This window comes from Muntiacus reevesi, chromosome 1 (genome assembly GCF_963930625.1).
Source record: "Muntiacus reevesi chromosome 1, mMunRee1.1, whole genome shotgun sequence".
Taxonomy (NCBI): Eukaryota; Metazoa; Chordata; class Mammalia; order Artiodactyla; family Cervidae; genus Muntiacus; species Muntiacus reevesi.
In genome coordinates, this window is record NC_089249.1 from 104,580,456 (window position 1) to 104,607,638 (window position 27,183).

The window sequence follows — 27,183 nt, forward strand, 5'->3', positions numbered from 1 at the left end:
AATGATTTGGCACCAGTATAGGAAGGCTGAGCTTTTGGCATCAATATGAGGCTAATTCCTCATTGATGAAGTAGTTTTAATGATTCAGGTCAGTTCAGTTCTCAGTAAGTCCAACTCTTTGTGACCCCAGGAACTGCAGCACAACCAGGCTTCCCTGTCCATCACAAACTCCTGGAGCTTGCTCAAACTCATGTCTATCGAGTTCATGATGCCACCCAACCAGTTCATCCTCTGTCATCACCTTCTTTTCCTGCCTTCAATCTTTCCCAGCATCAGGGTCTTTTCCAATGGGTCAGTTCTTCGCATCAGATGCCCAAAGTACTGGAGCTTCAGCTTTAGCATCAGTCCTTCCAACAAATACTCAGGACTGATCTCCTTTAGGATTGACTGGTTTGATCTCCTTGCAACACCACAGTTCAAAAGCATCAATTCTTCAGTGCTCAGCTTTCTTTATGGTCCAATTCTCACATCCATACATGACCACTGGAAAAACCAGAGCTCTGACTAGATGGACCTTTGCTGGCAAAGTAATGTCTCTGCTTTTTAATATGCTGTTGAGATGGTCATAGCTTTTCTTCCAAGGAGCAAGTGTCTTTTAATTTCACAGCTGCAGTCACTATCTGCAGTGATTTTGGAATGCAAGAAAACAAAGTCTGTCACTGTTTCCATTGTTTCCCTATCTATTTGCCATGAAGCGATGGGACTGGATTCCATGATCTTAGCTTTCTGAATGTTGAGTTTCAAGTCAGCTTTTTCACTCTCCTCTTTCACTTTCATCAAGAGGATCTTCATGCCTCTTCACTTTCTGCCATAAGGGTAGTGTCATCTGTGTATCTGAGGTTATTGATATTTCTCCCAGCAATCTTGATTCCAGCTTGTGCTTCATCCAGTTCAGCATTTCGCATGATGTGCTCTGCATATAAGTTAAATGAGTACGGTGACAACATACAGCCCTGATGTACTCCTTTCCCAATTTGGAACCAGTCTACTGTTCCATGTCCGGTTCTAACTGTTGCTTCTTGACCTGCATACAGATTTCTCAGCAGGCAGGTAAGGTGGTCTGGTACTCCCATCTCTTTCAGAATTTTCCACAGTTTGTTGTGATCCACACAGTCAAAGGCTTTGACGTAGTCAATAAAGCAGAAGTAGATGTTTTCCTGGAACTCTCTTGCTTTTTTGATGATCCAATGGATGTTGGCAATTTGATTTCTGGTTTCTCTGCCTTTTCTAAAACCAGCTTGAACATCTGAAGTTCTCGGTTCACGTACTGTTGAAGCCTCGCTTGGAGAACTATGAGCATTATTTCGCTAGTGTGTGAGATGAGTGCAACTGTGCAGTAGTTTGAACATTCTTTGGCATTGCCTTTCTTTAGGATTGGAATGAAAACTGACCTTTTCCAGTCCTGTGGCCACTGCTGAGTTTTCCAAGTTTGCTGGCATATTGAATGCAGCACTTTCACAGCATCATCTTTTAGGATTTGAAATAAATCAGTTGGAATTCTATCACCCCCACTAGCTTTGTTCGTAGTGTTGCTTCCTAAGGCCCACTTGACTTCGCACTCCAGGATGTCTGGCTCTAGGTGAGTGATCACACCATCATGGTTATCTGGGTCATTAAGATCTTTTTTATACAGTTCTTCTGTGTATTCTTGCCACCTCTTCTTACTATCTTCTGCTTCTGTTAGGTCCATATTGCTTCTGTCCTTTATTGTTCCCATCTCTGCATGAAATTTCTTCCTTGCTATCTCTAATTTTCTTGAAGAAATCTCTAGTCTTTCCCATTTTATTGCTTTTCTCTATTTCTTTGCATTGATCACTGATGAAGGCTTTATATCTCCTTGCTATTCTTTGGAACTCAGCACTCCTATGGGTGTATCTTTCCTTTTCTCCTTTGCCTTTCGCTTCTCTTCTTTTGACAGCTATTTGTAAGGCCTCCTTAGACAACCATTTTGCCTTTTTGCATTTCTTTTTTTGGGGATGGTCTTGATAACTGCCTCCTGTACAATGTCACAAACCTCCATCCATAGTTCTTCAGGGAGTTTGCCTATCAGAACTAATCCCTTGAATCTATTTCTCACTTACACTGTATAATCGTAAGGGATTTGATTTAGGTCATACCTGAATGGTCTAGTGGTTTTCCCTATTTTCTTCAATTTATGTCTGAAATTTGCAATAAGGAGTTCATGATCTGAGCTATAGGCAACTCCTGGTCTTGTTTTTGCTGACTGTGTAGAGCTTCTCCATCTTTAGCTACAAAGAAATCCTTTAAGGATTAATAATAATAATGTATTTATAGTGCTTAGGACTGTGCCTGGACTCATCATAATATAAATATATACAAACTGTTTGCTATTACAAAGCTCAGGTCCTTTAAACTGTAAGACTAAACATCGGCCAGAGAGACTGATATGTTAAATTGGTAGATTATAAATAAGTACACTAAAACATTAGAAAGCTAATATAGTACAGTGGATGAGAATCTAATTGCCAATGCAGGGGACATGGGTTCGATCTGTAGCCTGGGAAGATTCCACAGGCCGCGGAGCAACCAATCCTTTGTGCCAAACTGCAATCCCCTGCTCTTGAGCCCTCAAAATGCAACTACTTAAGTCTATGTGTCTGGAGCTGGGCTCTGCAACCAGAGAGGCCACCAAAACGGGAAGCCTGTGCACCACAACCAAGAGTAGCCCCTGCTCGCCAGAACCAGAGAAAGCCCTCGCATAGCAACAAAGACCCAGCGCAACCAAATAATAAACATTTAAAAATTATGAGAGAATAGTTATTGTAGCACCCCAGTAGCACTTGACATCAGGTTATTACAGTATAATGTAGCTACAAATGCCATAATGAACCTGCATCATATGATAAAGCTTCAAATCAGTGCTCATGGATTGACAGCAGGAAAAGTGTAAATTATTTGAGAAATTCCCATCAGAAATTATTAAATTAAAAAAAGTCAGACATTTAAATGTCACATATCAATTATTTTGAAAATTCATTTATGTAAAACCAATGGACCATTACAGGTAAGTGAGTTGTTTCCTTTTTAAAAAAGAAAGGGTTTCAAAATATAATCAAATCAGAATTCTTAAAATTATATGTCAGGGAACTGTCATTCATTCAGGGAACTGTCATAACTTGCAAAGCATGGTTTATTACAAAAGGAATTATATTTATTTTAGATTTCATTTTCTTTTGAAACTTGTTTTAGCAGTATTTGTAAATATGTTTGTATATTCAAAATAACTGTTAGACATCAGTGTTTTATGTAGATACAGTAATGATTATATAACCACATAATAAATATGTCAAGAAATACAAGAAATATGGAACATAAATTTTCTTAGACTGGTTTAAACTATCTATATATGATCATTCAATTTATTTATAATAAACTTTTTATAAAAATCTTTTTTGGATATCAACAAACAAGCTCATGAAAATATAAGAAAGTATCTCTTTAAAGTATCTTAAAAATCTGTTCTGGGATTTGGCAAGTTATGATTACCCTCTTCAAGATGTTACAGAATTCTACTGTAACTACTTCTTTCGTCCCGTTCCTCTCCTCTATACTGATAGGAGAAAACTAGCTATTACCTAAGATGTTCAGTCTTACAGAGAGGTCTTTCTAAGAGTCTAAACCGAGGAAAATTTGAGCAAAATCAGCTTAGGGCTATAGCAAGAATGACTTCCCTAGATGGTTACCTCTAGATACTTGGCCTAAACTAAAAGAAACTTATATCGGGAAAATGCAACTAGATAAACAAATCTCAAAATGATAATGCTGAGTGATTCAGGGATAGACATCATTTTTCCTAAGCCTGTATAAGAATCCTTTCCACTCTACCCAGAGTGGAAACTGAGCCCCCGCTTACATTTGTCCATTATTCATCAGAAGAATCACACGCACCTAAGCCCTGCCAAAAAGTAAGGGAGAAGCGAGAGCTGTAAAAGACAACTAATGCAGTAAAATACACTACACTAAGGGCTGACGACATTGGTGGGAGAATGAACCTCGGAAAGGTAAAGAGCCATTCCCCGCCCACCAAATTGAAGAAAAAAGATTTTAAAGTCAGTGAAAAATAAGTTAAAAGATTACTTACCACCAAGGTGGGTGCTGTCAATAATCCCCAAGCGAAAAACTCCAAAAAGATGACGATAACTGCATGATAAACACTAGGAGAACCTATTCCTTGAGGCTACAAAAACAAGAGTTTTAAAAGTTAACAGTGTGCTTCAGAATTACCAACAGTAATGACAACAGTCGACAATTATCTATGGAGAACATACATGCAACAGGTACTCTGCCAAACATCTGGACGCTCACTGTCCCTGTCCTCAAGGTGATGGAGGCATACAAAGAAACAAATAAATACATTATATATAAACACCATGTGCAATGGGAACAGGAAGTCCAGGGTGGGGATGGGAATGTCAGAATGCCAGGAGGAAGGCTGAAAGGATGGAAAGGAGGTAGGTGAGGAGTAGCATGGGCAGGAGTACCGCAGAGGTCAAGGAAGCTTCTCGTGCAACGGTGGTAATGCCTGAGAGCAGGAGACATCACAGGACTCTGCCGTTCAGTACACCCAGAGCACGGGCTGCGTGCTCAGAGAACTGAGACGAGCTAGAGGCCCACAGGGCTACCTTCCAGGCTAAGGAGTCTGTTCAACTCTGAAGGCAATGGGGAGCCACTAAAAGATGTTAAGTAAGGCTCATGATCAGATGAAAGTTTTAAGAGAATAACATCCTGGCAAAGGTATAACAGATAGATTAAAAGGGGGCAAAACTAAGGAAAGTTATGAGACTACTGCACTGATTCCAAAATATAGATGAATCATGTTGCAAGAATCATAACAGATACCAACATGGTTCAAAAGCAGAAAAGTTCTGAGCAATATGTGAGAGACCTGGGGTTTGATACACACAAGAAAGACAATACAAAATCAACTTTACACTTCAGTTCAGTTCAGTTGCTCAGCCATGTCCAACTCTTCGACCCCATGGACGGCAGCACACCAGGCTTCCCGGTCCATCACAAACTCCTGGAGCTTGCTCAAACTCATGTCCATCGAGTTCGTGATGCCACCCAACCAGCTCATCCTCTGTCATCACCTTCTTCTCCTGCCTTCAATCTTTCCCAGCATCAAGGTCTTTTCCAATGGGTCAGTTCTTTGCATCAGACGCCCAAAGTACTAGAGCTTCAGCTTTAGCATCAGTCCTTCCAACGAATATTCAGGACTGATCTCCTTTAGGATTGACTGGTTTGATCTCCTTGCAACACCACAGTTCAAAAGCATCAATTCTTCAGTGCTCAGCTTTCTTTATGGTCCAATTCTCACATCCATACATGACCACTGGAAAAACCAGAGCTCTGACTAGATGGACCTTTGCTGGCAAAGTAATGTCTCTGCTTTTTAATATGCTGTTGAGATGGTCATAGCTTTTCTTCCAAGGAGCAAGTGTCTTTTAATTTCACGGCTGCAGTCACTATCTGCAGTGATTTTGAAATGCAAGAAAACAAAGTCTGTCACTGTTTCCATTGTTTCCCTATCTATTTGCCATGAAGCGATGGGACTGGATTCCATGATCTTAGCTTTCTGAATGTTGAGTTTCAAGTCAGCTTTTTCACTCTCCTCTTTCACTTTTATCAAGAGGATCTTTCATGCCCCTTCATTCTCTACCATAAGGGTAGTGTCATCTGCATCTGAGATTATTGATATTTCTCCCGGCAATCTTGATTCCAGCTTGTGCTTCATCCAGTTCAGCATTTCGCATGATGTGCTCTGCATATAAGTTAAACGAGAAGGGTGACAACATACAGCCCCGATGTACTCCTTTCCCAATTTGGAACCAGTCTGCTGTTCCATGTCTAACACTGGAAATGAATTGTCTGAGGAGACACACGTGGTAACAAAGCAAGAGACTTTATTGGGACCCCTGCAGAGAACCCAAGAAAATTGCTTTGCCACCTGGCTGTCAGTCTTGGGTTGTTATGGTGATGGGGTTTGTTTTCGGGTCATCATTTAACTCTCAAAGTGGCAAGAAAGTCAGTTCAGTCACTCAGTCATGTCCGATTCTCTGCGACCCCATGGACTGTAGTATGCCAGGCTACCCTGTTCATCAGCAACTCCTGGAGCTTGCTCAAACACATGTCTATTGAGTCAGTGATGCCACCCAACCATCTCATCCTCTGTCGTCCCCTTCTCCTCCTGCCTTCAATCTTTCCTAGTATCAGGGTCTTATCGAATGAGTCAGCTCTTCACATTAGGTGGCCAAAATATTGGAGTTTCAGCTTCAGCATCAGTCCTTCCAATGAATATTCAGGACTGATTTCCTTTAGGATTGCCTGGTTTGATCTCCTTGCAGTCCAAAGGACTCTCAAGAGTTTTCTCCAACACCACAGTTCAAAAGCATCAGTTCTTTGGCACTCAGCCTTCTTTATGGTCCAACACTCACATCCATCCATGACTAATGTAAAAACCATAGTACTGACTAGACAGACCTTTGTCAGCAAAGTAATGTCTCTGCTTTTTAGCAGACATTTAATGCCTCTGCTGTCTAGATCAGTCATAACTTTTCTTCCAAAGAGCAAGTAAATTAAAGTCTTTTAATTTCATGGCTTCAGTCACCATCTGCAGTGATTTTTGAGCCCCTAAAAAATAGTCTCTCACTGTTTCCTTTGTTTCCCCATCTATTTGCCATGAAGTGAAGGGACCAGCTGCCATGATCTTGGTTTTCTGAATGTTGAGCTTTAAGCCGAGTTTTTCACTCTCCTCTTTCACTTTCATCAAGAAGCTCTTTAGTTCTTCTTTGCTTTCTGCCATAAGGGTGCTGTCATCTGCATATCTGAGGTTATTGGTATTTCTCCCAGCAATCTTGATTCCAGCTTGTGCTTCATCCAGTTCAGCATTTCGCATGATGTGCTCTGCATATAAGTTAAATGAGTACGGTGACAACATACAGCCCTGATGTACTCCTTTCCCAATTTGGAACCAGTCTACTGTTCCATGTCCGGTTCTAACTGTTGCTTCTTGACCTGCATACAGATTTCTCAGCAGGCAGGTAAGGTGGTCTGGTACTCCCATCTCTTTCAGAATTTTCCAGTTTGTTGTGATCCACACAGTCAAAGGCTTTGACGTAGTCAATAAAGCAGAAGTAGATGTTTTCCTGGAACTCTCTTGCTTTTTTGATGATCCAAAGGATGTTGGCAATTTGATTTCTGGTTTCTCTGCCTTTTCTAAAACCAGCTTGAACATCTGAAGTTCTTGGTTCACGTACTGTTGAAGCCTCGCTTGGAGAACTATGAGCATTATTTCGCTAGCGTGTGAGATGAGTGCAATTGTGCAGTAGTTTGAACATTCTTTGGCATTGCCTTTCTTTAGGATTGGAATGAAAACTGACCTTTTCCAGTCCTGTGGCCACTGCTGAGTTTTCCAAGTTTGCTGGCATACTGAGTGCAGCACTTTCACAGCATCATCTTTTAGGATTTGAAATAAATCAGTTGGAATTCTATCACCCCCACTAGCTTTGTTCGTAGTGTTGCTTCCTAAGGCCCACTTGACTTCGCACTCCAGGATGTCTGGCTCTAGGTGAGTGATCACACCATCATGGTTATCTGGGTCATTAAGATCTTTTTTATACAGTTCTTCTGTGTATTCTTGCCACCTCTTCTACTATCTTCTGCTTCTGTTAGGTCCAGTTTCTGTCCTTTATTGTGTCCATCTTTGCATGAAATGTTCCCTTGTTATCTCTAATTTTCTTGAAGAAATCTCTAGTCTTTCCCATTCTATTGTTTTCCTCTATTTTTTTGCACTGATTACTGATGAAGGCTTTATGTCTCCTTGTTATTCTTTGGAGTTCTGCATTCAGATGAGTATATCTTTCCTTTTCTCCTTTGCTTTTGCTTCTGCTAGCAGTATATTACACTGCTGCTTAGAGGTATCTTAAGGATTACTTCAGGGTTTCCCTGGTGGCACAGTGGTAAAGAATCTGCCTGTTAATGCAGGAGAAAACAGTTTGATCCCTGATCTACGAAGATCCCACATGCTGTGAAGCAGCTAAGCCCATGTGCCTCAAATACGGAGTGTGTTCTCTGGAGCCCAGGAGCCACAACTGCTGAAGCCTGCATGGCCTACAGCCCATGCTCCACAACAAGAAAAGCTACTGCAATGAAAAACCTGTCAACTGCAGCTAGAGAGTAGCCCCCGCTCACAGCAATTAGAGGAAAGCCTGGACAGCAACTAAGTCTCAGCACAGCCAAAAATAAGTAAATAAAATTATATTTAAAAAAATTACTTCAGTTGTTGGATTTTGTATTTTTAAAGGCAATATTAAATTGATAGAAAAGCAAATGACCTGTAACATTAACTTTGTCTCCACTGACTAGTTTGTGTAACAGAAAAAGTTTAATCAATACATATCCAATATCATACTTAAGTTTTAAAAATATATTTGTTGGAGGAAACACTGACTGACACCAGCCACCCTGGCCAGGCAAGATAGCAGTCACTTGCCTAAGTTGTCTTAACAAAGAGGTCCTGGTAAGGAATGCAAACTAACAAGCTATCACCAGTCAAAAGAACTTGCACGAAGTCAAGAAGAGCGGAGACACCAGCCCGTGTCCTACCAGCCTGCGAGTCCTTCTCGCTAGAATCCACCGTGGCTGAGCAATGCATGCACCACCAGGAAGGACCCTTGGTCAGAATGACTGGCCAGAGATGACCCGAAAACAAACCCCATTAGCATAACAACCCAAGACTGACAGCCAGGTGGCAAAGCAATTTTCTTGGGTTCTCTGCAGGGGTCCCAATAAAGTCTCAATAAAGTCTCTTGCTTTGTTACCACGTGTGTCTCCTCAGACAATTCATTTCCAGTGTTAGACAAGAACATACACTCTTGGACCCTGGAAGAGGTCCCTCTTCCTGCAACATATTCAACATAGTCTTATGTGCAAAATATTAACACTGTTTGGATTTCTCTGTACACTAAAAATGGTGCTACATCATTTTTAAAAGAGTAGATGTCTCTCCCAACCTGCAGAATTTAGGTACCTGGAAACTCCCTTAGTAGAACCTGCAGCTGAGGAATCAGAATCAACAGAGGTGGGGTGGGAGTTGGGAGCCATAAGAGTTGAAGAACCACGATGAGGAATGAGTTTGTACAAGACTCATTCAACAAACACAGAGGACCAGAGGTGCTAGAAGTAAAACACACTCCCTGATCTCAAGGAGTTCAGTCTAGAGAGGAAGAAGTCTCATTGTAACCATCTGCTTATACAAAACTGCAATAAAAGGGATATTAATTCATACAAGTTAGGAACCAAGAAAAGGTTATTGCAAGACAATGAAGCAGTGTGGACAATTACATTAGAGAAAAAAAACCAGATGAAGTAAACAGCAGCCATGGCAGTAAAAGGTTAAGGGAAGACGGAAGAGATGGCTCTATCCTTTGTTAAGGAGGTTCTTGTCTTCACTCTAGAGATATAGGAAAACCACTTACGGGTTTTAAGCAAGAGAATTGTGTAATAAGACCTGCATTTTTCAATAATACATCATGGTGATTTTCTAAAGGATGTAACTGAACAGCAAACTGCATGCAGAAGCAAGCTATCTGAATCAGTTCACAGAAGAGATGACGAAGGCATGAAATAGGGGTGTGGCATGGACACTGGAGGGGAGGAAATGGATATGAGAATTCAAGATTTGAAACTGAAAGAATCTGACAAATGTGGGGGGGAAGAGTCAAGACGACTTTCCAGTTTTTTAGGTTGGTTGTCTACTAGTGGAGGCTGGTAGCTTCCTAGCTTGTCTTCCCCTCAAAGGCTTAAAATTACTTCAGATTCTATATAAGAGAAAGCCCTTGTACTTAAAACATTTCTATTGCCCGTTGAGGGCTGATTAAAACAATTAGTCATTAGCAAATATGATGTTTGAAACCACCAAAGTAGGTGAGACAAAGTGTGAAAAGACAGGTGGCCTAGCTTAGGCAAGAATCACCAAGTACAGGGGTTAGGGGCATCAGGCCTCATACAGTCAGAAATCTAAGTATAAATTTACAGCCAGCCCTCTGTATCCAGGCTCTCCCATCTGCAGATTCAACCAAGTGTAGACTATGTAGTATGTATTTATTGAAAAAAAAAAAAATCCATATATAAGTGGACCCACGCAGTTCAAACCCACATTCATGGGTCTACTGTACTGAGCAGAGGAAAAGGAACTCACGAAAATAAAGAAGGAGCCATCAGAGAAATGTCAGGAGAATCAAGAGAATACAGTGTCACAGGTGACGAAGCGGCAGCTTCAGAAAGGAAGGAGTAATGCCTGGGACCAAACAGAGCAAGTACAGCAAGACAAGGTGAGGAAGAGGTCTGCAGGATTTCCTAAGCTCCGAACTAGTTTTGTTCATCATCACATATATTCAATACCTACTAGAATTCGTAGAACTTCTCAGGGCCTTTAACACACTAATGAATATTATGAATCTCCAGAAAGCTATAGTATGCACTGTTTTCCAAATTTGACCATGAAATCCTTCTGTCATTTAAGAGACAGTATCTCAAGAACACCTGAGTTTCTTAGAAAACTGTCTGGGAAATGCTAATAAAAAGTAAGATGATAATTACATGACAAGTGTATAAATATACACATAGAGCCAAAAGCCTAGAAGAAAATAAGTGTGTTAAAAGTGGCTGCTTCAGTGAAGCATACTTAATCACTCAAGGACAGTGCTGGGAAAACTCAGAGAAATAAGACAGAGGTAGTGGGGATGGAGCAAATTATAGACACAAAAAATATTTAAGAGGTAGTGTAAGGACTCGGTTTGGGGATGACTAGATGTAGTAGAGCAGGGTAGAGAAGAATGAAGATGAAAAGATTTCAGTTTCTGCCTGGTCAGCTGGACAGTGAGGAAAGGGGAAAGAATAAAAGATCAACTCATTTTAGGCATACTGATTTGAGAAAAACATGAACAGCATTAGCAGAATTTAAAGAAAACAAAGCAAGATGTGAGAAACAGCAAAAGATTAATATCTTAACTAGGTAAAGCATTCGTGAAAACCAATACAAAAGCACTTAAGACACTATAAAAATATAAAGAATATAAACAATTTATAAAACAGCTCATTAAATTCTATCATGGAAATAATCACTCAGAAAAAGTTTCACCATAAAGATGTTCATAGCAGCATCACTTATAGTAGGAAATATAGAAATCTAAATGTTCGACCTAATTATACATCCTATAATCAAACCATGGTATATAAATCATAGAATACGCAGCCAAAAGCTGTTTACAAGATAATCTATAATGACATGTAAACATGTTTATGACAATGTTAAATTAAAACAAAAAAAATCAAAGTAGGATAAAAAATTGTGTATGTAAAATAATTTCAACTATGAAAAACAAAATAAAAACCTCAACATTTACAGTGTTTATATTAGGTAGTGATTTTAGTGACATAAAATTATTTATTATATTGTTTTGACTTTTCTAAATCTTTTCTAATAGGCATGACTGTACTTTAAATAAGAGAAAAATGTTTTATTTACCTAAGAGAAAAACTACTGTGTAAAACTAGAATGGAAAAAGATAAGTAGTTGCATATGCTTGGCCCTTCTAAGCCATTCTCTCATATGTCCCCAGAGGTGGGAGACATATGTGTATGTCCCCAGAGGTGTGTGGGTGTATGTGTAAGATGGTATGGGAAAAACTGTAGAAACTTCTTGGTTAATCCAACATTTTAAAGCAGGGCAGGGGGAGAGACAGCTCCTTGCCCCAAGGGACTGGTAATTTTGAGAGTTTTTATTATATACATATCTATCTATTCTGTTTTAAATAAATTCAAAATAAATAGACAAATTTTTAAAATATTTTACTAGTCTGGAATTACAAAAAGTTCGAGGTAGGACTTTTGACATAAGGCTGGTAGGTTTAATGGAACAGCAATCCATAATCAAAATTCCAGGACAATTTGGAAAGAATACAAGGGTCATGGCCTGAGGAGAAAGACCAGGGGAAGAGGGTTAAGAAACAGGTCAGGGGGAAAATATCTGACCAGTGTTTACAGCATCAAGGGTATAAGGTTCAGCATAATGAGATCCTATCAAGAGATGATGTTTGAGGATTCTTGAAAGAATTAAAGAGGTACAATGTGAAAAATCATAAACTAACATATACCCAACCCTAAATGCCACCTAAAAACATAATAATTACTGTATCAAAAGTCCATTCAGCTGAGTAACTTTTCTTATGGAGGCATGAGACATGGTTCCATGGCAGTCACCTTACTTCAACTCAGAAGTCAGGGGACAAAGCCCTTTAACCCTGAATCCACTCTCCAATCTAATTCCCATTTCCCAAAGCATACTTTCCACTGGTAATGTATGTCGTTTCATTACATAGGCTTTCGCCTAAGCCTTTTAAAAATCTGCTTATTCTTCTATCCTTTAACACTTGATAACTTTTACAGTTGCATTTTGCTTTGTAAAGTATGTTTCATTTTATTTAACCTAAACTTTACCTTTCTCATGCTCATGCTCTCTGAGGCAGGCCCTAGGCTTTATTCTTCTACAATCGAGAGCATGCAAAACATGCACAGCATGAAAGTGCTTAGTAAGTGTCTGTAGAAATGAAATGAATTACTCTATAAGTCTCCTCTACCTATTACTTTAGGTATTCAGTATATGGTTACTGTATTTAAACATTGTTAAAAGGGCAATACATCCATTCATTAAATTTGCAACTTCTCCCCATCCTCTATCCTCTGATGGGGCTTCCAGGTGGCGAAGAGGTAAAGAATCCACTTGCCAATGCAGGAAATGCCAGAGACATGGGTTGGATCCCTGGGATGGGAAGATCCCCTGAAGAAGTGCATGGCAACCCACTCTAGTATTCTTGCCTGGAGAACCCCATGAACAGAGAAGCCTGGCGGGCTACAGCCCATGGGGTCACAACCGAGTGACTGAGCGCACACACACACACATCCTCTGATATCCCACTGTTCAATACTGTATCATCTCTCACATGGGTTTACTGTACAGACACATGAGATTAAAGTAACAAAAATCACTGAAGACTTATAATGATTTACATTCATAGTCTTAGTTACCCCTCCTAACCTTTCAAGTTACGTATTACTACCTCCACTTTAGAGTCCAATGTACAAGTAAGAGATGGAGCAGTCAATCCAGGCAACTGCAGAGCCCAAGTCTGGAGCTACACCAGTTTCAGGGGCTACACTACTTGTGTTACCATCACAGATCGTCACTCACCGAGGAGTAAGGGTCCAGTCTTAGCCATTTCAGTATCTTTCTGCATAGCCCAGTGCCTGAGATGGAAAGGGTATTTCATGCTCATGGATTAGATAACCCTTATCAAGAGAGTCATTAAGCTATCAGATGACTTAAGTAAGTCACTTTACCTCTCTTAGCAATTAGGGCGTAAACTATTAATTTCCTACCTAAATCCTCATCTGATTCTCAAATTCCAAGTCTATAGTTGCCCAATAAATACAAGTTTATGAATCCAGCAGTTGTTATGGAGAATATTGACTGTAATAACTTATGTTACAGTCCTATCAATGAATCAGGGATTCATACGAGTTTTTGGCCAGGAGAAAGAAGTCCACTAGTAACTGGGCATTATAATCCTACTTGTTAAATGGATGTTACCATGTGAGAAAAGCATAAGAATAAGCGAAACTGAGGCTCTTTTTTCAAAACGACAGCCTAGACTATTACTAAAAAAAAAAACCAAACAATTGATATTTTTTTAAGCTTAAAAACCAAACAAAAAGCTATTCTAGACAGAAGATACATGGCAACTAAACGTAATAATTCTACATCCAAAAAAAGACTATAAAGTAGCTATTAGGATTACTAGGGAAATGTGACTATGGACTATATACTACCCAAGAGTATTTTATCAACGTTAAATTTCTGAACTTAGTTATGTGGTTCAGCTCAGTCACTCAGTCGTGTCCGACTCTTTGTGACCCCATGGTCTACAGCACGCCAGGCCTCTCTCATCACCCACTCCCGGAGTTTACTCAACTCATGTCCATTGAGTCAGTGATGCCATCCAACCATCTCATCCTCTGTTGTCCCGTTCTCCTCCCACCTTCAATCTTTCCCATCATCAGGGTCTTTTCAAATGAGTCAGTTCTTCGCATCAGGTGGGCAAAGTTTTGGGGTTTCAGCTTTAGCCATCAGTCCTTCCAAAGAACACCCAGGACTGATCTCCTTTAGGATGGACTGGTTGGGTCTCCTTGCAGTCCACGGGACTCTCAAGAGTCTTCTCCAACACCACAGTTCAAAAGCATCAATTCTTCGGCACTCAGCTTTCTTTAAGTCCAACTCTCACACCCATACATGACTACTGGAAAAATATCCTTATTCTTAGGTGATACTTTTAGGGATAAAGTATCATGATGTCTACTACTAATTCAAATGATTCAGAAAAAAAAAAAGAAAGAAAAAAACATGCATCAAAAAGGAAAAACAAATGTGGCAAAATGTGAACAACTGTTGAATCATGAATCTCTGGGATAGCCAAATAAATATTCATTATGTTATTTTTGCAACTTTTCAGAAGTTTTGAAAATTCTCAAAAGTTGAAAAAAAAAGTGACAAAAACCAAAATAAAGTATGAAGAAGAATAATTTTGAACTTAAACTTTAATACTGAGAAGCTACTAATCAAGAATGAGGAAGATGGGAATTCCCTGGAGGACCGGTAGTTACAACTCTGTGCTTCCACTGCACAGGGCATGGGTTCGTTCCCTGGTTGGGAAACTAAGATCCTGCGGCCTCGCAGTGTGGCCAAAACAACAAACAAACACAAACAAACAATAATGAGGATAAAACAAATCTTCAGAAAGAAATGCTGAATTTTCTCTGAACAAAACATAACTAAGTTGACTAAAATAATTTAATGTAAAAGTCTTGTGTGTACACATACACACAAAAATGCTTAATCACAGACATCTAAGACCTGGAACTTTTCATGGAAGAATACTAAAAAAAAATTCCTAAAGAGAATACTGTAACTGTAAAGCTGCTCTCATAGGATCCTGACACATCATGGAATAACTAGAGGAAATAAGACTTTACTGCTAGTATCTGGTATCATGTAGTGTGTGTTTTCTTATTTTCTGTGACTTTAATCAGGCAAGTTTCACTACAGGTAAGTTTCACTACATTTGTCACAAAAAGAAAACTGATCCTTAATTTCCTCAAGGTATGAATCACTGTAAACATGTAAAGACACTATCTTTACTTCTCAGGTGGTGCTAGTGGTAAAGAACCCTTCTGCCAATGCAGGAGACAGAAAAGACGTGGGTTTGATTGATCCCTGGGTCAGGAAGATCCCCTGGAGAAAGGCCTGGCAACCCACTCCAGTTCTCTTGCCTGGAGAATCCCAAGGACAGAGAAGCCTGGCAGGCTACAATTTATAGGACTGCAAAGAGTCAGACACAATTGAAGTGACTTGGCAAGCATGCATACTAATTAAGTCACTTCGGCTTAATCTGCAGTGAGACTTTTAAATTACTGACATGTTATGGATCAATTTTAAAGAGCTATCCAATATTTGTAAATTATCAGAGAAGTGAAGTGGTATGGGTTAGATTGCTCCTAAATAGAATAAAATACACTTATAAATATTCAACAAGAATATAGTGAGATCAAGTTGTACTCTTAAAAAAATTTAAGAAGATCTACAGCTTAAGATTGTTATTGCTATATATGATTTTTATTTTTCTGGCCACACCACATGGCACATGGATCTTAATTCTCCAGTTAGGGATCCAATCCACAGCGTTTGTATTGGAAGCATGGAATCTTAACAACTGGACCACCAGAGGAAGTCCCATGATTGTACTGTTTTGAGATAAATTTTGAAAAGATAAGTAACATGACAATCTATTGCAGCACTCTCTATTCTTAAGAGGAAAATATGTGGCTGGCTGTTACATCAAGTTAAATCATCATTACATTAAATGCTTATCCTCATGAACACCGAATGGGTTACATAGTTGAAATAACTATAAACTAAGTTCACTAAAAAGGTAAATTAATATTAAAAATTAAAAAACAAAGAAAACACAAAACCATTAACACAAAACTCAAACTGTCACCAATGTCTAGGATAGAGTCGAAGCTCAAGAATGGTCCTAGTGTGATCTCTGATTACTCAATTTATATAGCCAAGTGATAAAATATCAACTACCTCTTGCTAAAAAGACTCCCTAAGAAGTATTTCCTGTGGTAGAATTGGTAACTGCATTTATACACTATTGAGAAAATAGAGCTATTATTAAGAATAAGCTACTGCGATCTGGCATTGAAAGAGACGAACCCATTTTAGGGATCCTGATATATGTACTCTGGCTGAAATGGTCAACTGTTACTTTAACTGTCACTTCCAATTCAAAATAATGCTAAAAGACAATTTGAGCTTTTAAATAATTGAAAATTTAAATCATATATACTTGTCAGAATGATTATTGAGAAAAGCTATTCTTTTTCCTAAACTTCGACACTTCAACTGTAAGTGAATTTCCACAGATGATGATGGGAAGCAGGTTTTCAAACTATAGTAAGACAAATTGGAAATATAAACAGAGAAAACCGCTTACTCATTTACTCCCAAACATGCTACCCTAAAGCAAGTGTTGACTCACAGAGGCAGACAGGTAAATCATTCATGGTTCTGCCTGCCACAAGCTTGCCATGGACATGTGTACATCCTGATGTTTCTAGCAAAGGCGAGTGATATCAAAGAAGAGCTGCTCTTTGAAAGGCACCTGGCCCTCTTCCTGGTTTGCGTGCACTCTAGGAACCAGTGGCCGCTCTCTGGGGGTTCAGAGAGCTATTCTGCAACTCCTTCAGTCATCCTAGCAGGTGAAGAGTGCAAAGGATCAGAGCTTAGGGTCAGACTTCCAAAATGGTTTTTGACTCCTATTTATTGTCATTAAAATCAGAGCAATCAGGAATAAAAATCTCTCTGCATCTCTGGGCATATTTGAAATGTCAATTCTACTTTTGTCAGGTACTTCTAATAAATCAATTCACATGTGCTTTGCTTTCTATCTGATCTTTAAAGTCATTTTACCAATTTGCTTGTGAAAAAAATCTAAATTTTTTCACTTTATCAGAGATGTAGTCTCTGTATTCACAAAACAATAAAAATCAGAATAATAAACAAGTAAACTTAAAAAATCATAAGGAAAATTCTATCTTTGATAATACAAATAACTCATGTAAGTAACTCTGAGGTTCTTAGTCTCTACCAACACTTATAAACAACCTGGAGGCTCAGTGGTAAAGAATCCGCCTGCCAATGCAGGAGACACAGGTTCCATCTCCGGGAAATCCTACGGACAGAGAAGCCTGGGGGTGGGGGGGTGTACAGTCCATGGGGTTGCAAAGAGTCTGACACAATTTGGTGACTAACAACAAAACATAGGAATGATTTAACAGCAAAACCAGAAGCATTCTAAAATGTCAGAAAGCAGTTTTAATCGAACTCTCCTCAATGGTCTGCAATGAATAAGAGATGTAGCAAAATGTTACATACTTTAAAACATAACTAAATACAGTAATCCTATGTGTGCCTGCTCAATCGCTTCAGTAGTGTCCGACTCTTTTGACCTCATGTAGCCCATCAGGCTCCTCTTGTCCATGGTATTCTCTAGCAAGAATACTGGAGTGGGTTGCCATGCCCCCCTCCAAGGGATCTTCCCGACCCAGGAATCGAACCCGTGTCTCCTGCATCTCCTGCATAGTAGGCAGATTCCTTGCCCACTGAACCACCTGGGAAGCCCAATTCTATGTGTAAATGCTTCCAAAAGCAAAATTCACCAATAACGTCACAGTTACTTTCATCAGTAAAATGGTATACACTAGATGACCGAAAGTTAATGTCGCTCAGTCGTAGCCGACTCTTTGTGACCTCATGGACTGCAGCCCCCCCAGGCTCCTCTGTCCATGGCGATTCTCCAGATAAAGATACCGGAGTGGGTTGCCATGCCCTCCTCCAGGGGATCTTCCCAACCCAGGATCAAAGTCTCCCGCATTGCTGGCAGATTCTTTACCAACTGAGCCACCAGGGAAGCCCAGTAAATATTTATTTAATTTAACCTGTGAAACTATTCTTTAGTTACTTATGTTGTTTTCATACAAAACAACTGTTCTTAAACTTTCAGGAAGTATGAAACCTTTATGGAATTTCCCTAGAGAGATGTACAAAGAAAATTTTACAAATAACTTCAGGGTGAACAAACCCAAGTTAAGAACTCCCGATATAGAATCACACCCTCATATAATGTACCTTAATCGCATACTACTCAAATAGACAACATATTAGTCAGTCTTACCTAGGCTTCAGAGCCAACTGAAATACAATTTCAAGAAAAGAAAAACATTTAGTAACTTATGATTAACCTGGCTTGTTTAGAAAGGTTCACTTCTTCAACTGTTAAAAACTACAACAAATATGTGCTAAGTTTTTGATAAACCATTAACAACTCATTACTTATTTTGCTTTACGAACATTACAACTGGCTGATCCAGCTTTAAAAGGTGCCATTTGCAGGGGACAAAGCAAAATAATCTTAACATTGTTGAATACTAGAAAGAAAATGGAAGGGGATCAGGTCAGTGCCATTGGCCAGGGATGTGAAACACTGTTCAGAGCCTTTCATGTATGACCATATAGCCTCAGACACCAAGGTGTTCAAATAATCTGATCAATTTTAAATAGAGAAGAAAAACAAATGTGATTTTAAAACAATTTTTATGACTATAATAATTATATGTATTTTCACTTACGGCCAGAGTAGATTAAAATACAAACAGTGCAAAAAAATTACCCTGGCACTTCAAGAAACAGAAATATCCCGATTATATATAGGAATGAATAAATTACACTAAAAAATGATCTTTAGAATGTGCTACTCATTTTTAAAAATCACTCTAAATGTATTTTTATCACTTTAAATTCACAGTAGGCCCTGTGGGATTCAAAGATGCATAAACAAAGTCCTTATTCTAAAGAGGCGTCCAGTGCTCTGAGAATGGAAAGTGCAGCATAAGGGTACAAAAATGATGAATGATAATACCCCCATGTGAACATCCCTCAAAAGAAGCATTCATTTATTCTCTATGCCCTCTTAAAAATCCACTGCTGGGGTAAAAATTGTGTTTTGTGTCCAAAAGCAAACTATAAATTCACAACTTTAATAAATACCAAGATTAAAAAAAAACAAAAACCTGTCCCAAATCTCACAAGATTTAATTGCTATAAAGTGAGTTAAAAAAAACTTGAGAGGTAACAAAACTGAATTTTACAAGTAAAATGGAGGTGTGCTTCCTGAACACAGTTTATCTTTTAAAAAGAATATTAATCTTAAATATTAATTGCTTCTACAAAATACAATTCTTTGCTGCTTCTATTTTGTTGACTGTATGAAAAAATTAAAATATTAAGTCCTTATGACTGGTAAAGGCACCAGTGTTTTTTCAAGTCATTTCTCTTCCCCCAATGAAGTTCTAACTAAGTTGGCCATGACAATTCATAACTGATTTAATCAAATGTTGTTTTTAATCAAATGTTTTTAATGTTTAATTAAAACATGAGATCTGAGGACTTGAATTTCAAAGGTTCTTTTTGCACCAAATGTCAAAGCTACTGACATCTATAGATTTGACAGTTACTAAAGGTATACAGACTTTCCTCGTGGCTCAGACGGTAAAGTATCTGCCTACAATGCGGGAGACCTGGGTTCGATCCCTGAGTCGGGAAGATCCCTTGGAGTGGCAACCCACTCCAGTACTCTTGCCTGGAAAATCCCATGAACGAAGGAGTCTTGGTAGGCTATAGCCCATAGGGTCACAAAAAGTCGGACACTACTGAGCAACTTCACTTTCACTTTCAAAGGTATATAACGAAATTGCTACATACGTCCCAAGCTTTCTAAATTTTAGCATACTGACTGGGCCATATTCGGAAATGTCCAAATCAAGTTGTAACTGATTTCAAATTAATTTAGCAAATCCTTAATGGTGGCCTAATTACACATTGAGTACTGTGCTAGCAATGGAGGGCTCCAAACAAACACGGAATAAAAGAAACCATTCCTGCACATTTCTCGAAAAAGTGAAATGACTTTCACTTTTCTATACTACTTCAGAACTTGATATCAAAGAATGCAGGAAAGACCAGAGAGGAGCAACGAAGAATTTTCAGCATTAAAAAAAAAAAAAGAAAAAAAGAGGTGAGTTATTTTCAATTAAAAGGCCTACCTCCCCTGCCGGTTAACAACAGCACAATGCCTAAAGTTGATTTTGATGACAGTATTTCTAAACAGCAAAAAAATTTTTCTCGTCCTCAATCTGTCTTCCTTTCTAAGGTCTTCTAACCCTCAGGCCATGACCAACTCTATCGAGTATTCCTGTTTTAAAATACACCAGGTGATTTTAAAACAAGAGGGTGGTGACTCTTTGAAAACTAGACTGAAGTCTAGGCCCCGGTGTCCTCCGTCACAGTCCCGACGGCGGGCGGCGAGGAGCAGGGCCCACCTTCGGACAGCGTTGAGCGCACCGGACGCGGCCGAGAGCAGGGGCACTGACCCCGAACGGCGTGGAGAAAGGGGGCGAGCGCCCCACGGGGCCCCAGCGGGGTCGCCGCGCCAGATGCCACCCCGGGAGCAGCATACGGGAAGGCAGGGGTCGCTGCCGGCCGCTTCCAGAGCGCGGCCACCGCCTCGCGGGGCCTGGACGGCGCCGACGAGGCTGCGGAGGCGAGGGGGGCGGCGGAGCCCGGCGTCGATTCCTGCCCGCGACGGCGGCGCGCGTGGGCTCGAGGCCGCAGGGCCTCCAGCGACGGCCGGAGGGCAGTGCGGCAGGTGCCGGAGAGGCGGGAGCCTTCGCCATCCGGGAGGATGTGCCCCGGAGGCCGCAGGCCGGGGCCAGAGAGGAAAGAGCCGGGAGCCCGAGACACCGGCCCCGCGGGAGCGGTGGGGGCAGTCAGGGGCGACTGCAGGCGGCCGCGTCGGGAGCAGAAAGAGATCCGGCCCGACACTCCCCGGCTCGGTACCCCAGCTCACCGTGCCTCCGTCCTTAATGATGATCTTTTTGGCCAGCATGATACTGCGGTTCGCGGCCCTTTTCTTCTTCTTCCCCTGGGTCATTTTACCATCCTCGATTCCTGGCGCTGCTGCAGCCACTCCCGGGGCGGCCGGCCCCAGCGGCGAGTGCCGTCCCGCTACTACTGCCGGGCCGAGCCGCTCGGGGCACCCGCCGCCATCTTGAGGGCCCGGCCTGCCTCCGGCGGCGCGTCACATCGTGCGATCGGCCGACGAGTGCGCCCCGCCCCGCCCACGTGACGCGCCCCGCCCGCTCGGCCGCCCGGCGGTCGGCGCTGGGAGGGAAGCCGCGAGGGAAGCGGGCGGCGCGCGGCAGGGCCACCTGCGGGCGGGCTGCCTGCGAAGGGAGCCCTATGCCCGTCACTCGTTCAGTCCTCACCGCAGCCCTGGGCGCTGGGGGCCGTGATAGAGCCCCTAACCGAGGAAGAATTGTAAGTTTCTGAATGTTACATGCTCGAGGAAATACAGCTGATACACAGTTATACTGGAATTTCAGCCAGGCGTCCTCAGCTATTAGGGCTGCTCCGGCTGTGTTCTGACCAACACTGGAACCGAAGGAGACGTTGAAGCAAGTCTTTTTCCAGCAGCACCCTGGCCCCAGATGGGACCTTTTCTTTATTCCCTGCCAGTAAAAACGGATAGAACCTAGGGAGGAGAAGGGGACGACAGAGGTTGAGATGGTTGGATGGCATCACCGACTCAATGGACATGAGTTTGGATAAACTCCGGGAGTTGGTGATGGACAGGGAAGCCTGGCTTGCTGCAGTCCATGGGATCACAAAGAGTCGGACACGACTGAGCCACTGAACTGAACTGAGGACACCCTTTGTAGCCCACTACTTGTTTTACCTGGTTGTTTAAAAAATAATTTAATGGGGAAATTGCGAAAAAGGACAGCTGTCACAAGTGGACTATGGACTTCAGATTAAAGTATCACGATGTTAAATTTGATTGTATTGACTGTACTGTGTAATATAAAAGAATATCCTTTTCCTTAAGAAATATACACTGAAGTCTTAAGGAGTGAAGGAATGTGATGCATGCTATGCCGCGTGTGTGCGTGCTTAGTCGCTGGCTCTTTGAGACCCAATGGACTGTAGTCCCCCAGGCTCCTCTGTCCTTGGGATTCTCCAGGCAAGGATACTGAGGTGGGCTGTCATGCCTCCAGGGAATCTTCCGGATCCATTAATCGATCCTGGGTCTCTTAAGTCTCTGCACTGGCAGGCGGGTTCTTTACCACTAGTGCCACCTGGGAAGCCCGGTGATACATGCTACCTACTTTTAAATAGTTAGGAACTAACATGTACGTATATGTAAGGAGGTATGCGTAGAAGTTTCTTTTACCATTGACTGGCTTGATCTCCCTGCAGTCCAAGGGAATCTCAAGAGTCTTTTCCAACACCAGAGTTTCAAAAGCATCAATTCTGTGCTCAACTTTATGGTCCTATTCTCACATCCATACATGATTGCTGGAAAAACCATAGCTTTGACTAGACGGACCTTTGTCGGCAAAGTAATGACTTAGGTCATAAAAGGCTCTGCATCTTCCTGCTAGCCCTCTCTTTTTCATTCACTCGGAACCCAAGTTTAGTGGAATCCAGCTGCCATGTCATGAGGACACTTAAGCAGCCTGTAGGGACATCCTGGTGTCCAGGAACTGAGGCTGCCTATCAACAGATATGTGAGCGAGTCATCTTGGAGTCGGTCCTCCAGTCCTGATCAAGGCTGTGGCTGAAAGTAGCCCCTGCTAGTCAGTCCTAAAGGAAATCAGCCCTAAATATCCATTAGAAGGACTGATGCTGCAGCTGCAGGTGCAGCTGCAATACCTTAGCCACCTGATTCGAAGAACCGACTCATTGGAAAGACCCTGATGCTGGGAAAGATTGAGGACAGGAGGAGAACGGGGTGGCAGAAGATGAGATGGCTGGATGGCATTACTAACTCAATGGACATGAGTTTGAGCAAATTCCAGGAGACTGAAGGACAGGGAAGCCTGGCATGCTGCAGTCCATGGGGTCACAAAGAGTCAGACACGACTGAGTGACAGAACAATAAGAACCCCTGCCAACATCCTGCCTGTGACTTCAGGAAACCCTGAGCTAGGACCACCCGGCTTAGCCACTCCCAGTTTCCTGACTCTCAGAAACTGTAAGATAAAAAAATTATTGTTTTAAGCCACTAAACCTTGGGGTAATTTGGTACACAACTTTGGTACACCGCTATAGATAATAATAGGGTAAAGGGAATGTGTGTTCTTGGTACTATTATTGCAACTTTTCTGTGAGCTTAAAATTATTTTATTATGTTAAAAAGTAAATTTGATTGAATTTTCCTATTTCAATAACTGACTAGAAATGGCAAACAAATCAATTTCCATGGAAGGAAAAAGAAAAGCATTTTAGCTTGATACTTCAAGTTTTGTGTTCCTATAATAAGTAAACTCAACATTTGTTTTAAAATGTTCTCTTATGGAAATTGAATTGAAACTCCAGAGAAAGTAAGATGAGATAGATTTCATAATTTAAATGCCCAGGAGCCTGTTTTGGATGAATGAAGAAGCCTGGTAAGACCATGTTTTGTATGGTTACTCTTTATTAAAATCACCCTTCATCCAGCTGTACCAGTTTTATCATCCTAAGAACTGAGTCAGTCATTCAAAAAATATTAGAGTACCTCTGTCTGTCACTGTTTTACTAGACACTGGAGATACATCGATGAATGACATGGTATTTATCTGCATAGAGCTGAATTACACTGGGGGACAGGCTATAAAACAAACACAAAAGGAAGATAATTGGAAATTGTAGTAAGTGCTGTTGTAAAAAAAAGAGGTAATAAGAAAAATTTAACACACACTGAATGTCCAGAATGTCCCAGGCATTGTGCTAGAAGAGCTGCAATAGTAAACAGAGATGAGGCTTGTTCTAACAGACTTATTGTGAATATATAATTCTTGTGGCTTTATATGTGATTTGGGTCATGAAGATTCAGACTTTACACTGAGAGGTTGACATGTCAGTTAGGGTTCTCTGGTGATAGTCAACAGAAACTAGCATTAGCTAACATAAGCAAAAAGGAATGATTTGAAAGGATATTAAAGTTGCCAAAATTAATGAGAAAGTCAAGAATCAGACTTGAAAACAGGCAAAAACCTATGTTTGGAAAGTTCCTTAGAACATTTCATGAGAGAAATCCCTGGTAAAAACAGCAAGTGGTTGCAGCTAAATATTCCTAAATAAACAAGATTGTGTTACAGAATCCAGCCCCCTAAAGTGAAAGAGAGGTCGCTCAGTCGTGTCCAACTCTTTGTGACCCTGTGGACTGTAGAGTACCAGGCTCCTCCGTCCATGGGCTTCTCCAGGCAAGAATACTGGAGTGGGTTGTCATTTTCTTCTCCAGCCCCCATTATTAAATGTGCCCTTTTCCAGCCCACATTTATTAAATGTGCCCTTTATTAAAGAAATTGCATTTTGCCATGTGAACAGAAGAGGGCCTCCTTAACTATGAAACAGTCACCTGGCTTCTGTAGAACTACCTCGTCTTTAAGAAAATCCTACCCGTTTCATCAAGAACAGAAAAAGCCACCAAAGCCCCACCCCATAAAAGCCTATTCTTTAAAAAAAAAAAAAACAAAAACAGAAAATGACAACTTTTCCGTTAATAGAAAATACTACCCTCTAGAAAATATGACACAGGAAAGCTATATCTCACTCCAATATGAATTAAATATCATTAAATAGAGAATCTTTCACATTGCAGATGTGAAAGGATTGAGTTAAAAATTCAATAGGAAGATAAGACTTGAGCAAACTCAGGCAATATACTGAAAAAATAAAATCATCCAAAATGTGAAACCTAAATTACAGGATTTCTAAAAACATGAAGGTAAGAAACATGGAGGAGAGGAGTAAATCAGCTATGAAGAAAAATAGAGAAAATAAGGATCAGAAAATGACATGGAAAAAATTCCCTGGGCCTACAGGAAAACAACAAACAAAAGCATTTTTTCCAAAGGGGAAAAAAAATCAAGTGGTGCCAGACTTCTTGAAAATAACACCAAGCAACACAGCAGTGGAGCAACATTAAAAAAAAAAAAGAAAAAAAAACTCAAGGACACATACTGTGAGCCAAAGATTTTATAGTATGTAAAGCTGTACTTAAAAGTGTCTAGGCTCTAGAAAGTTTAAACATGCTAGAACTTGAGGAATATTGTACTTACAAGAACTCCTTGTAAGTACTTAACTAGAAAAGCTTCATCCAGTTTCAAAGAGTTGGTTGGGGAGCCTTTGGCTAAAGTATTGAAGAGTATTAAATGTACTTAAATATATTTAAGTACATTAAATATATTTATAAAGTATATTAGTATACTAAAATATATTGAATTTTATAACAAACTAGGATGAGAAAATAGTGTGTAAATGTTTTATGTTCTAAAAATTTCAGATAGAAAGAAGGCAACTAAATAAATAAGGGAAGATGGGAGAAAGGAGTAGAGTAAGTTTGTTGGTTGGCACAAAGGCAATTGGATGGGAGTCAAAGTATATCATCTAAAACGGCAGAGTCTGCCCTGGTGGGCTGGGCGTTAAGTCTCCACCTTCCATTGCAGGGGACTCGAGTTCCATCCCTGGTTGGGGAACTAAGATCTCACATGTTCTGTGGTGTGGCCAAAAAATAAATACATAAGGTGGCAAATGATAGTAGAAGCTTGGAAAAGCAAAAAGGGGTCTTTTACAGCATTACATAAAATGTTATCAGTATAAATGTAAACCATTAGAACGTAAAAACCTTTTATGTTCTAAAGATAAAAAGAAATTCTAAAAGCAAGGAACACTCCGCGTAGTGAAAGAAACAGTAAATACAGCAATATATACACTCATTTTTTAAGAAGAAACACAGGAAAGATAAACTAGCAGCTAATGAAAATAATTACCTATAAGAGCTGGTTAGGAATGGAGTAGAAGCATAGGCATGACAGCTAGGTTACTCTGAGTGTACTTTTTCATAGTTTAACTTTGAGCCATGTAAATGCTTCACATTCAAAAACCATAAAAATTTTAAACAAATACAAAATTGAATCCAAAGAAAAACAAATGAAATTAGTTATATCACATTTTAACATAACTATGTAGAGAAAAGAGTAATTTTCATTAACTTTTGAACACTGTACTCTGACTACATTTTCTTAGTGGGCTATTATTCTAAGGACAGAATTGCAGCGATCTTAAATTTTATTTTGTATGTTTACCATCAGTAATACTGCTATTATAGTGCTGAAACATAAGCTATAAGTAAAACATATACACAATTATGGGCTTCTCTGGTAGCTCAGCTGGTAAAGAATCTTTCTGCAATGCAGGGGACCCCAGTTCAATTCCTAGGTCGGGAAGATTCCCCTAGTGAAGGGAATGGCTACCCACTCCAGTATTCTTGCCTGGAGAATCCCAAGGACAGAGGAACCGGGACGTCTACAGTCCACGGGGTGGCAAAGAGTCGGACACAACTGAGTAACTAACCACAGCTTACAGCACAAGCAAATACATTTTTACTCAAAACCAATATTTTTACTGCAAGAGAAAAGAGAGGAAAATATAAAGTAATAAAAAAGCCTGTAATCCTTAAATTTAATTGTAAACATCAATTTGAATTTCTGAATTCTTAAAAATGTTATTTCCTAGCTATGCCCACTGAAATATGGCCCAGAAACAAATGGGAGTTAAAATTTCATTTCCCCTGAAAAGGAATAGATAGGGCTTCTTGAAGAAATAGCTAATATTCCCCAGGTTTGGAACACGAGGCACGTCTGGGACATGTTGTTATACCTGAAGAAAGGAAGAATTCAAAGACTAATGTGGTCATGTCTAAAAGATACAGAAGCTAGTTTGCAGTGACTTACACTGGCTTCTGGCTCACAATAGGAACATCAAAAATAACTATGATATAACTGACTATTGAAGAACAAAAGCATTGATTCTTTTTTTTTTTTTTGTGGGTTTTGTCATACATTGACACGAATCAGCCATTGAGTTACACGTATTCCCCA

At 40.3% G+C, this 27,183-nt stretch overlaps 1 protein-coding gene across 1 annotated transcript in view; it reads right to left on the minus strand.

Annotated features, from left to right (window-relative positions):
- MFSD14A (major facilitator superfamily domain containing 14A) overlaps positions 1–21,332 on the minus strand; it is a 49,559-nt gene extending 28,227 nt beyond the window's left edge. The window contains exons 1-2 of the mRNA XM_065908052.1: positions 21,105–21,332; positions 4,103–4,198 (exon numbers count right to left, since the gene is read on the minus strand). Coding sequence (XP_065764124.1) covers positions 4,103–4,198; positions 21,105–21,188 — 180 coding nt within the window. The 5' untranslated portion in view covers positions 21,189–21,332. The remainder of the gene's footprint in view (positions 1–4,102; positions 4,199–21,104) is intronic.
- Between the last annotated feature and the right edge of the window lie 5,851 nt (positions 21,333–27,183).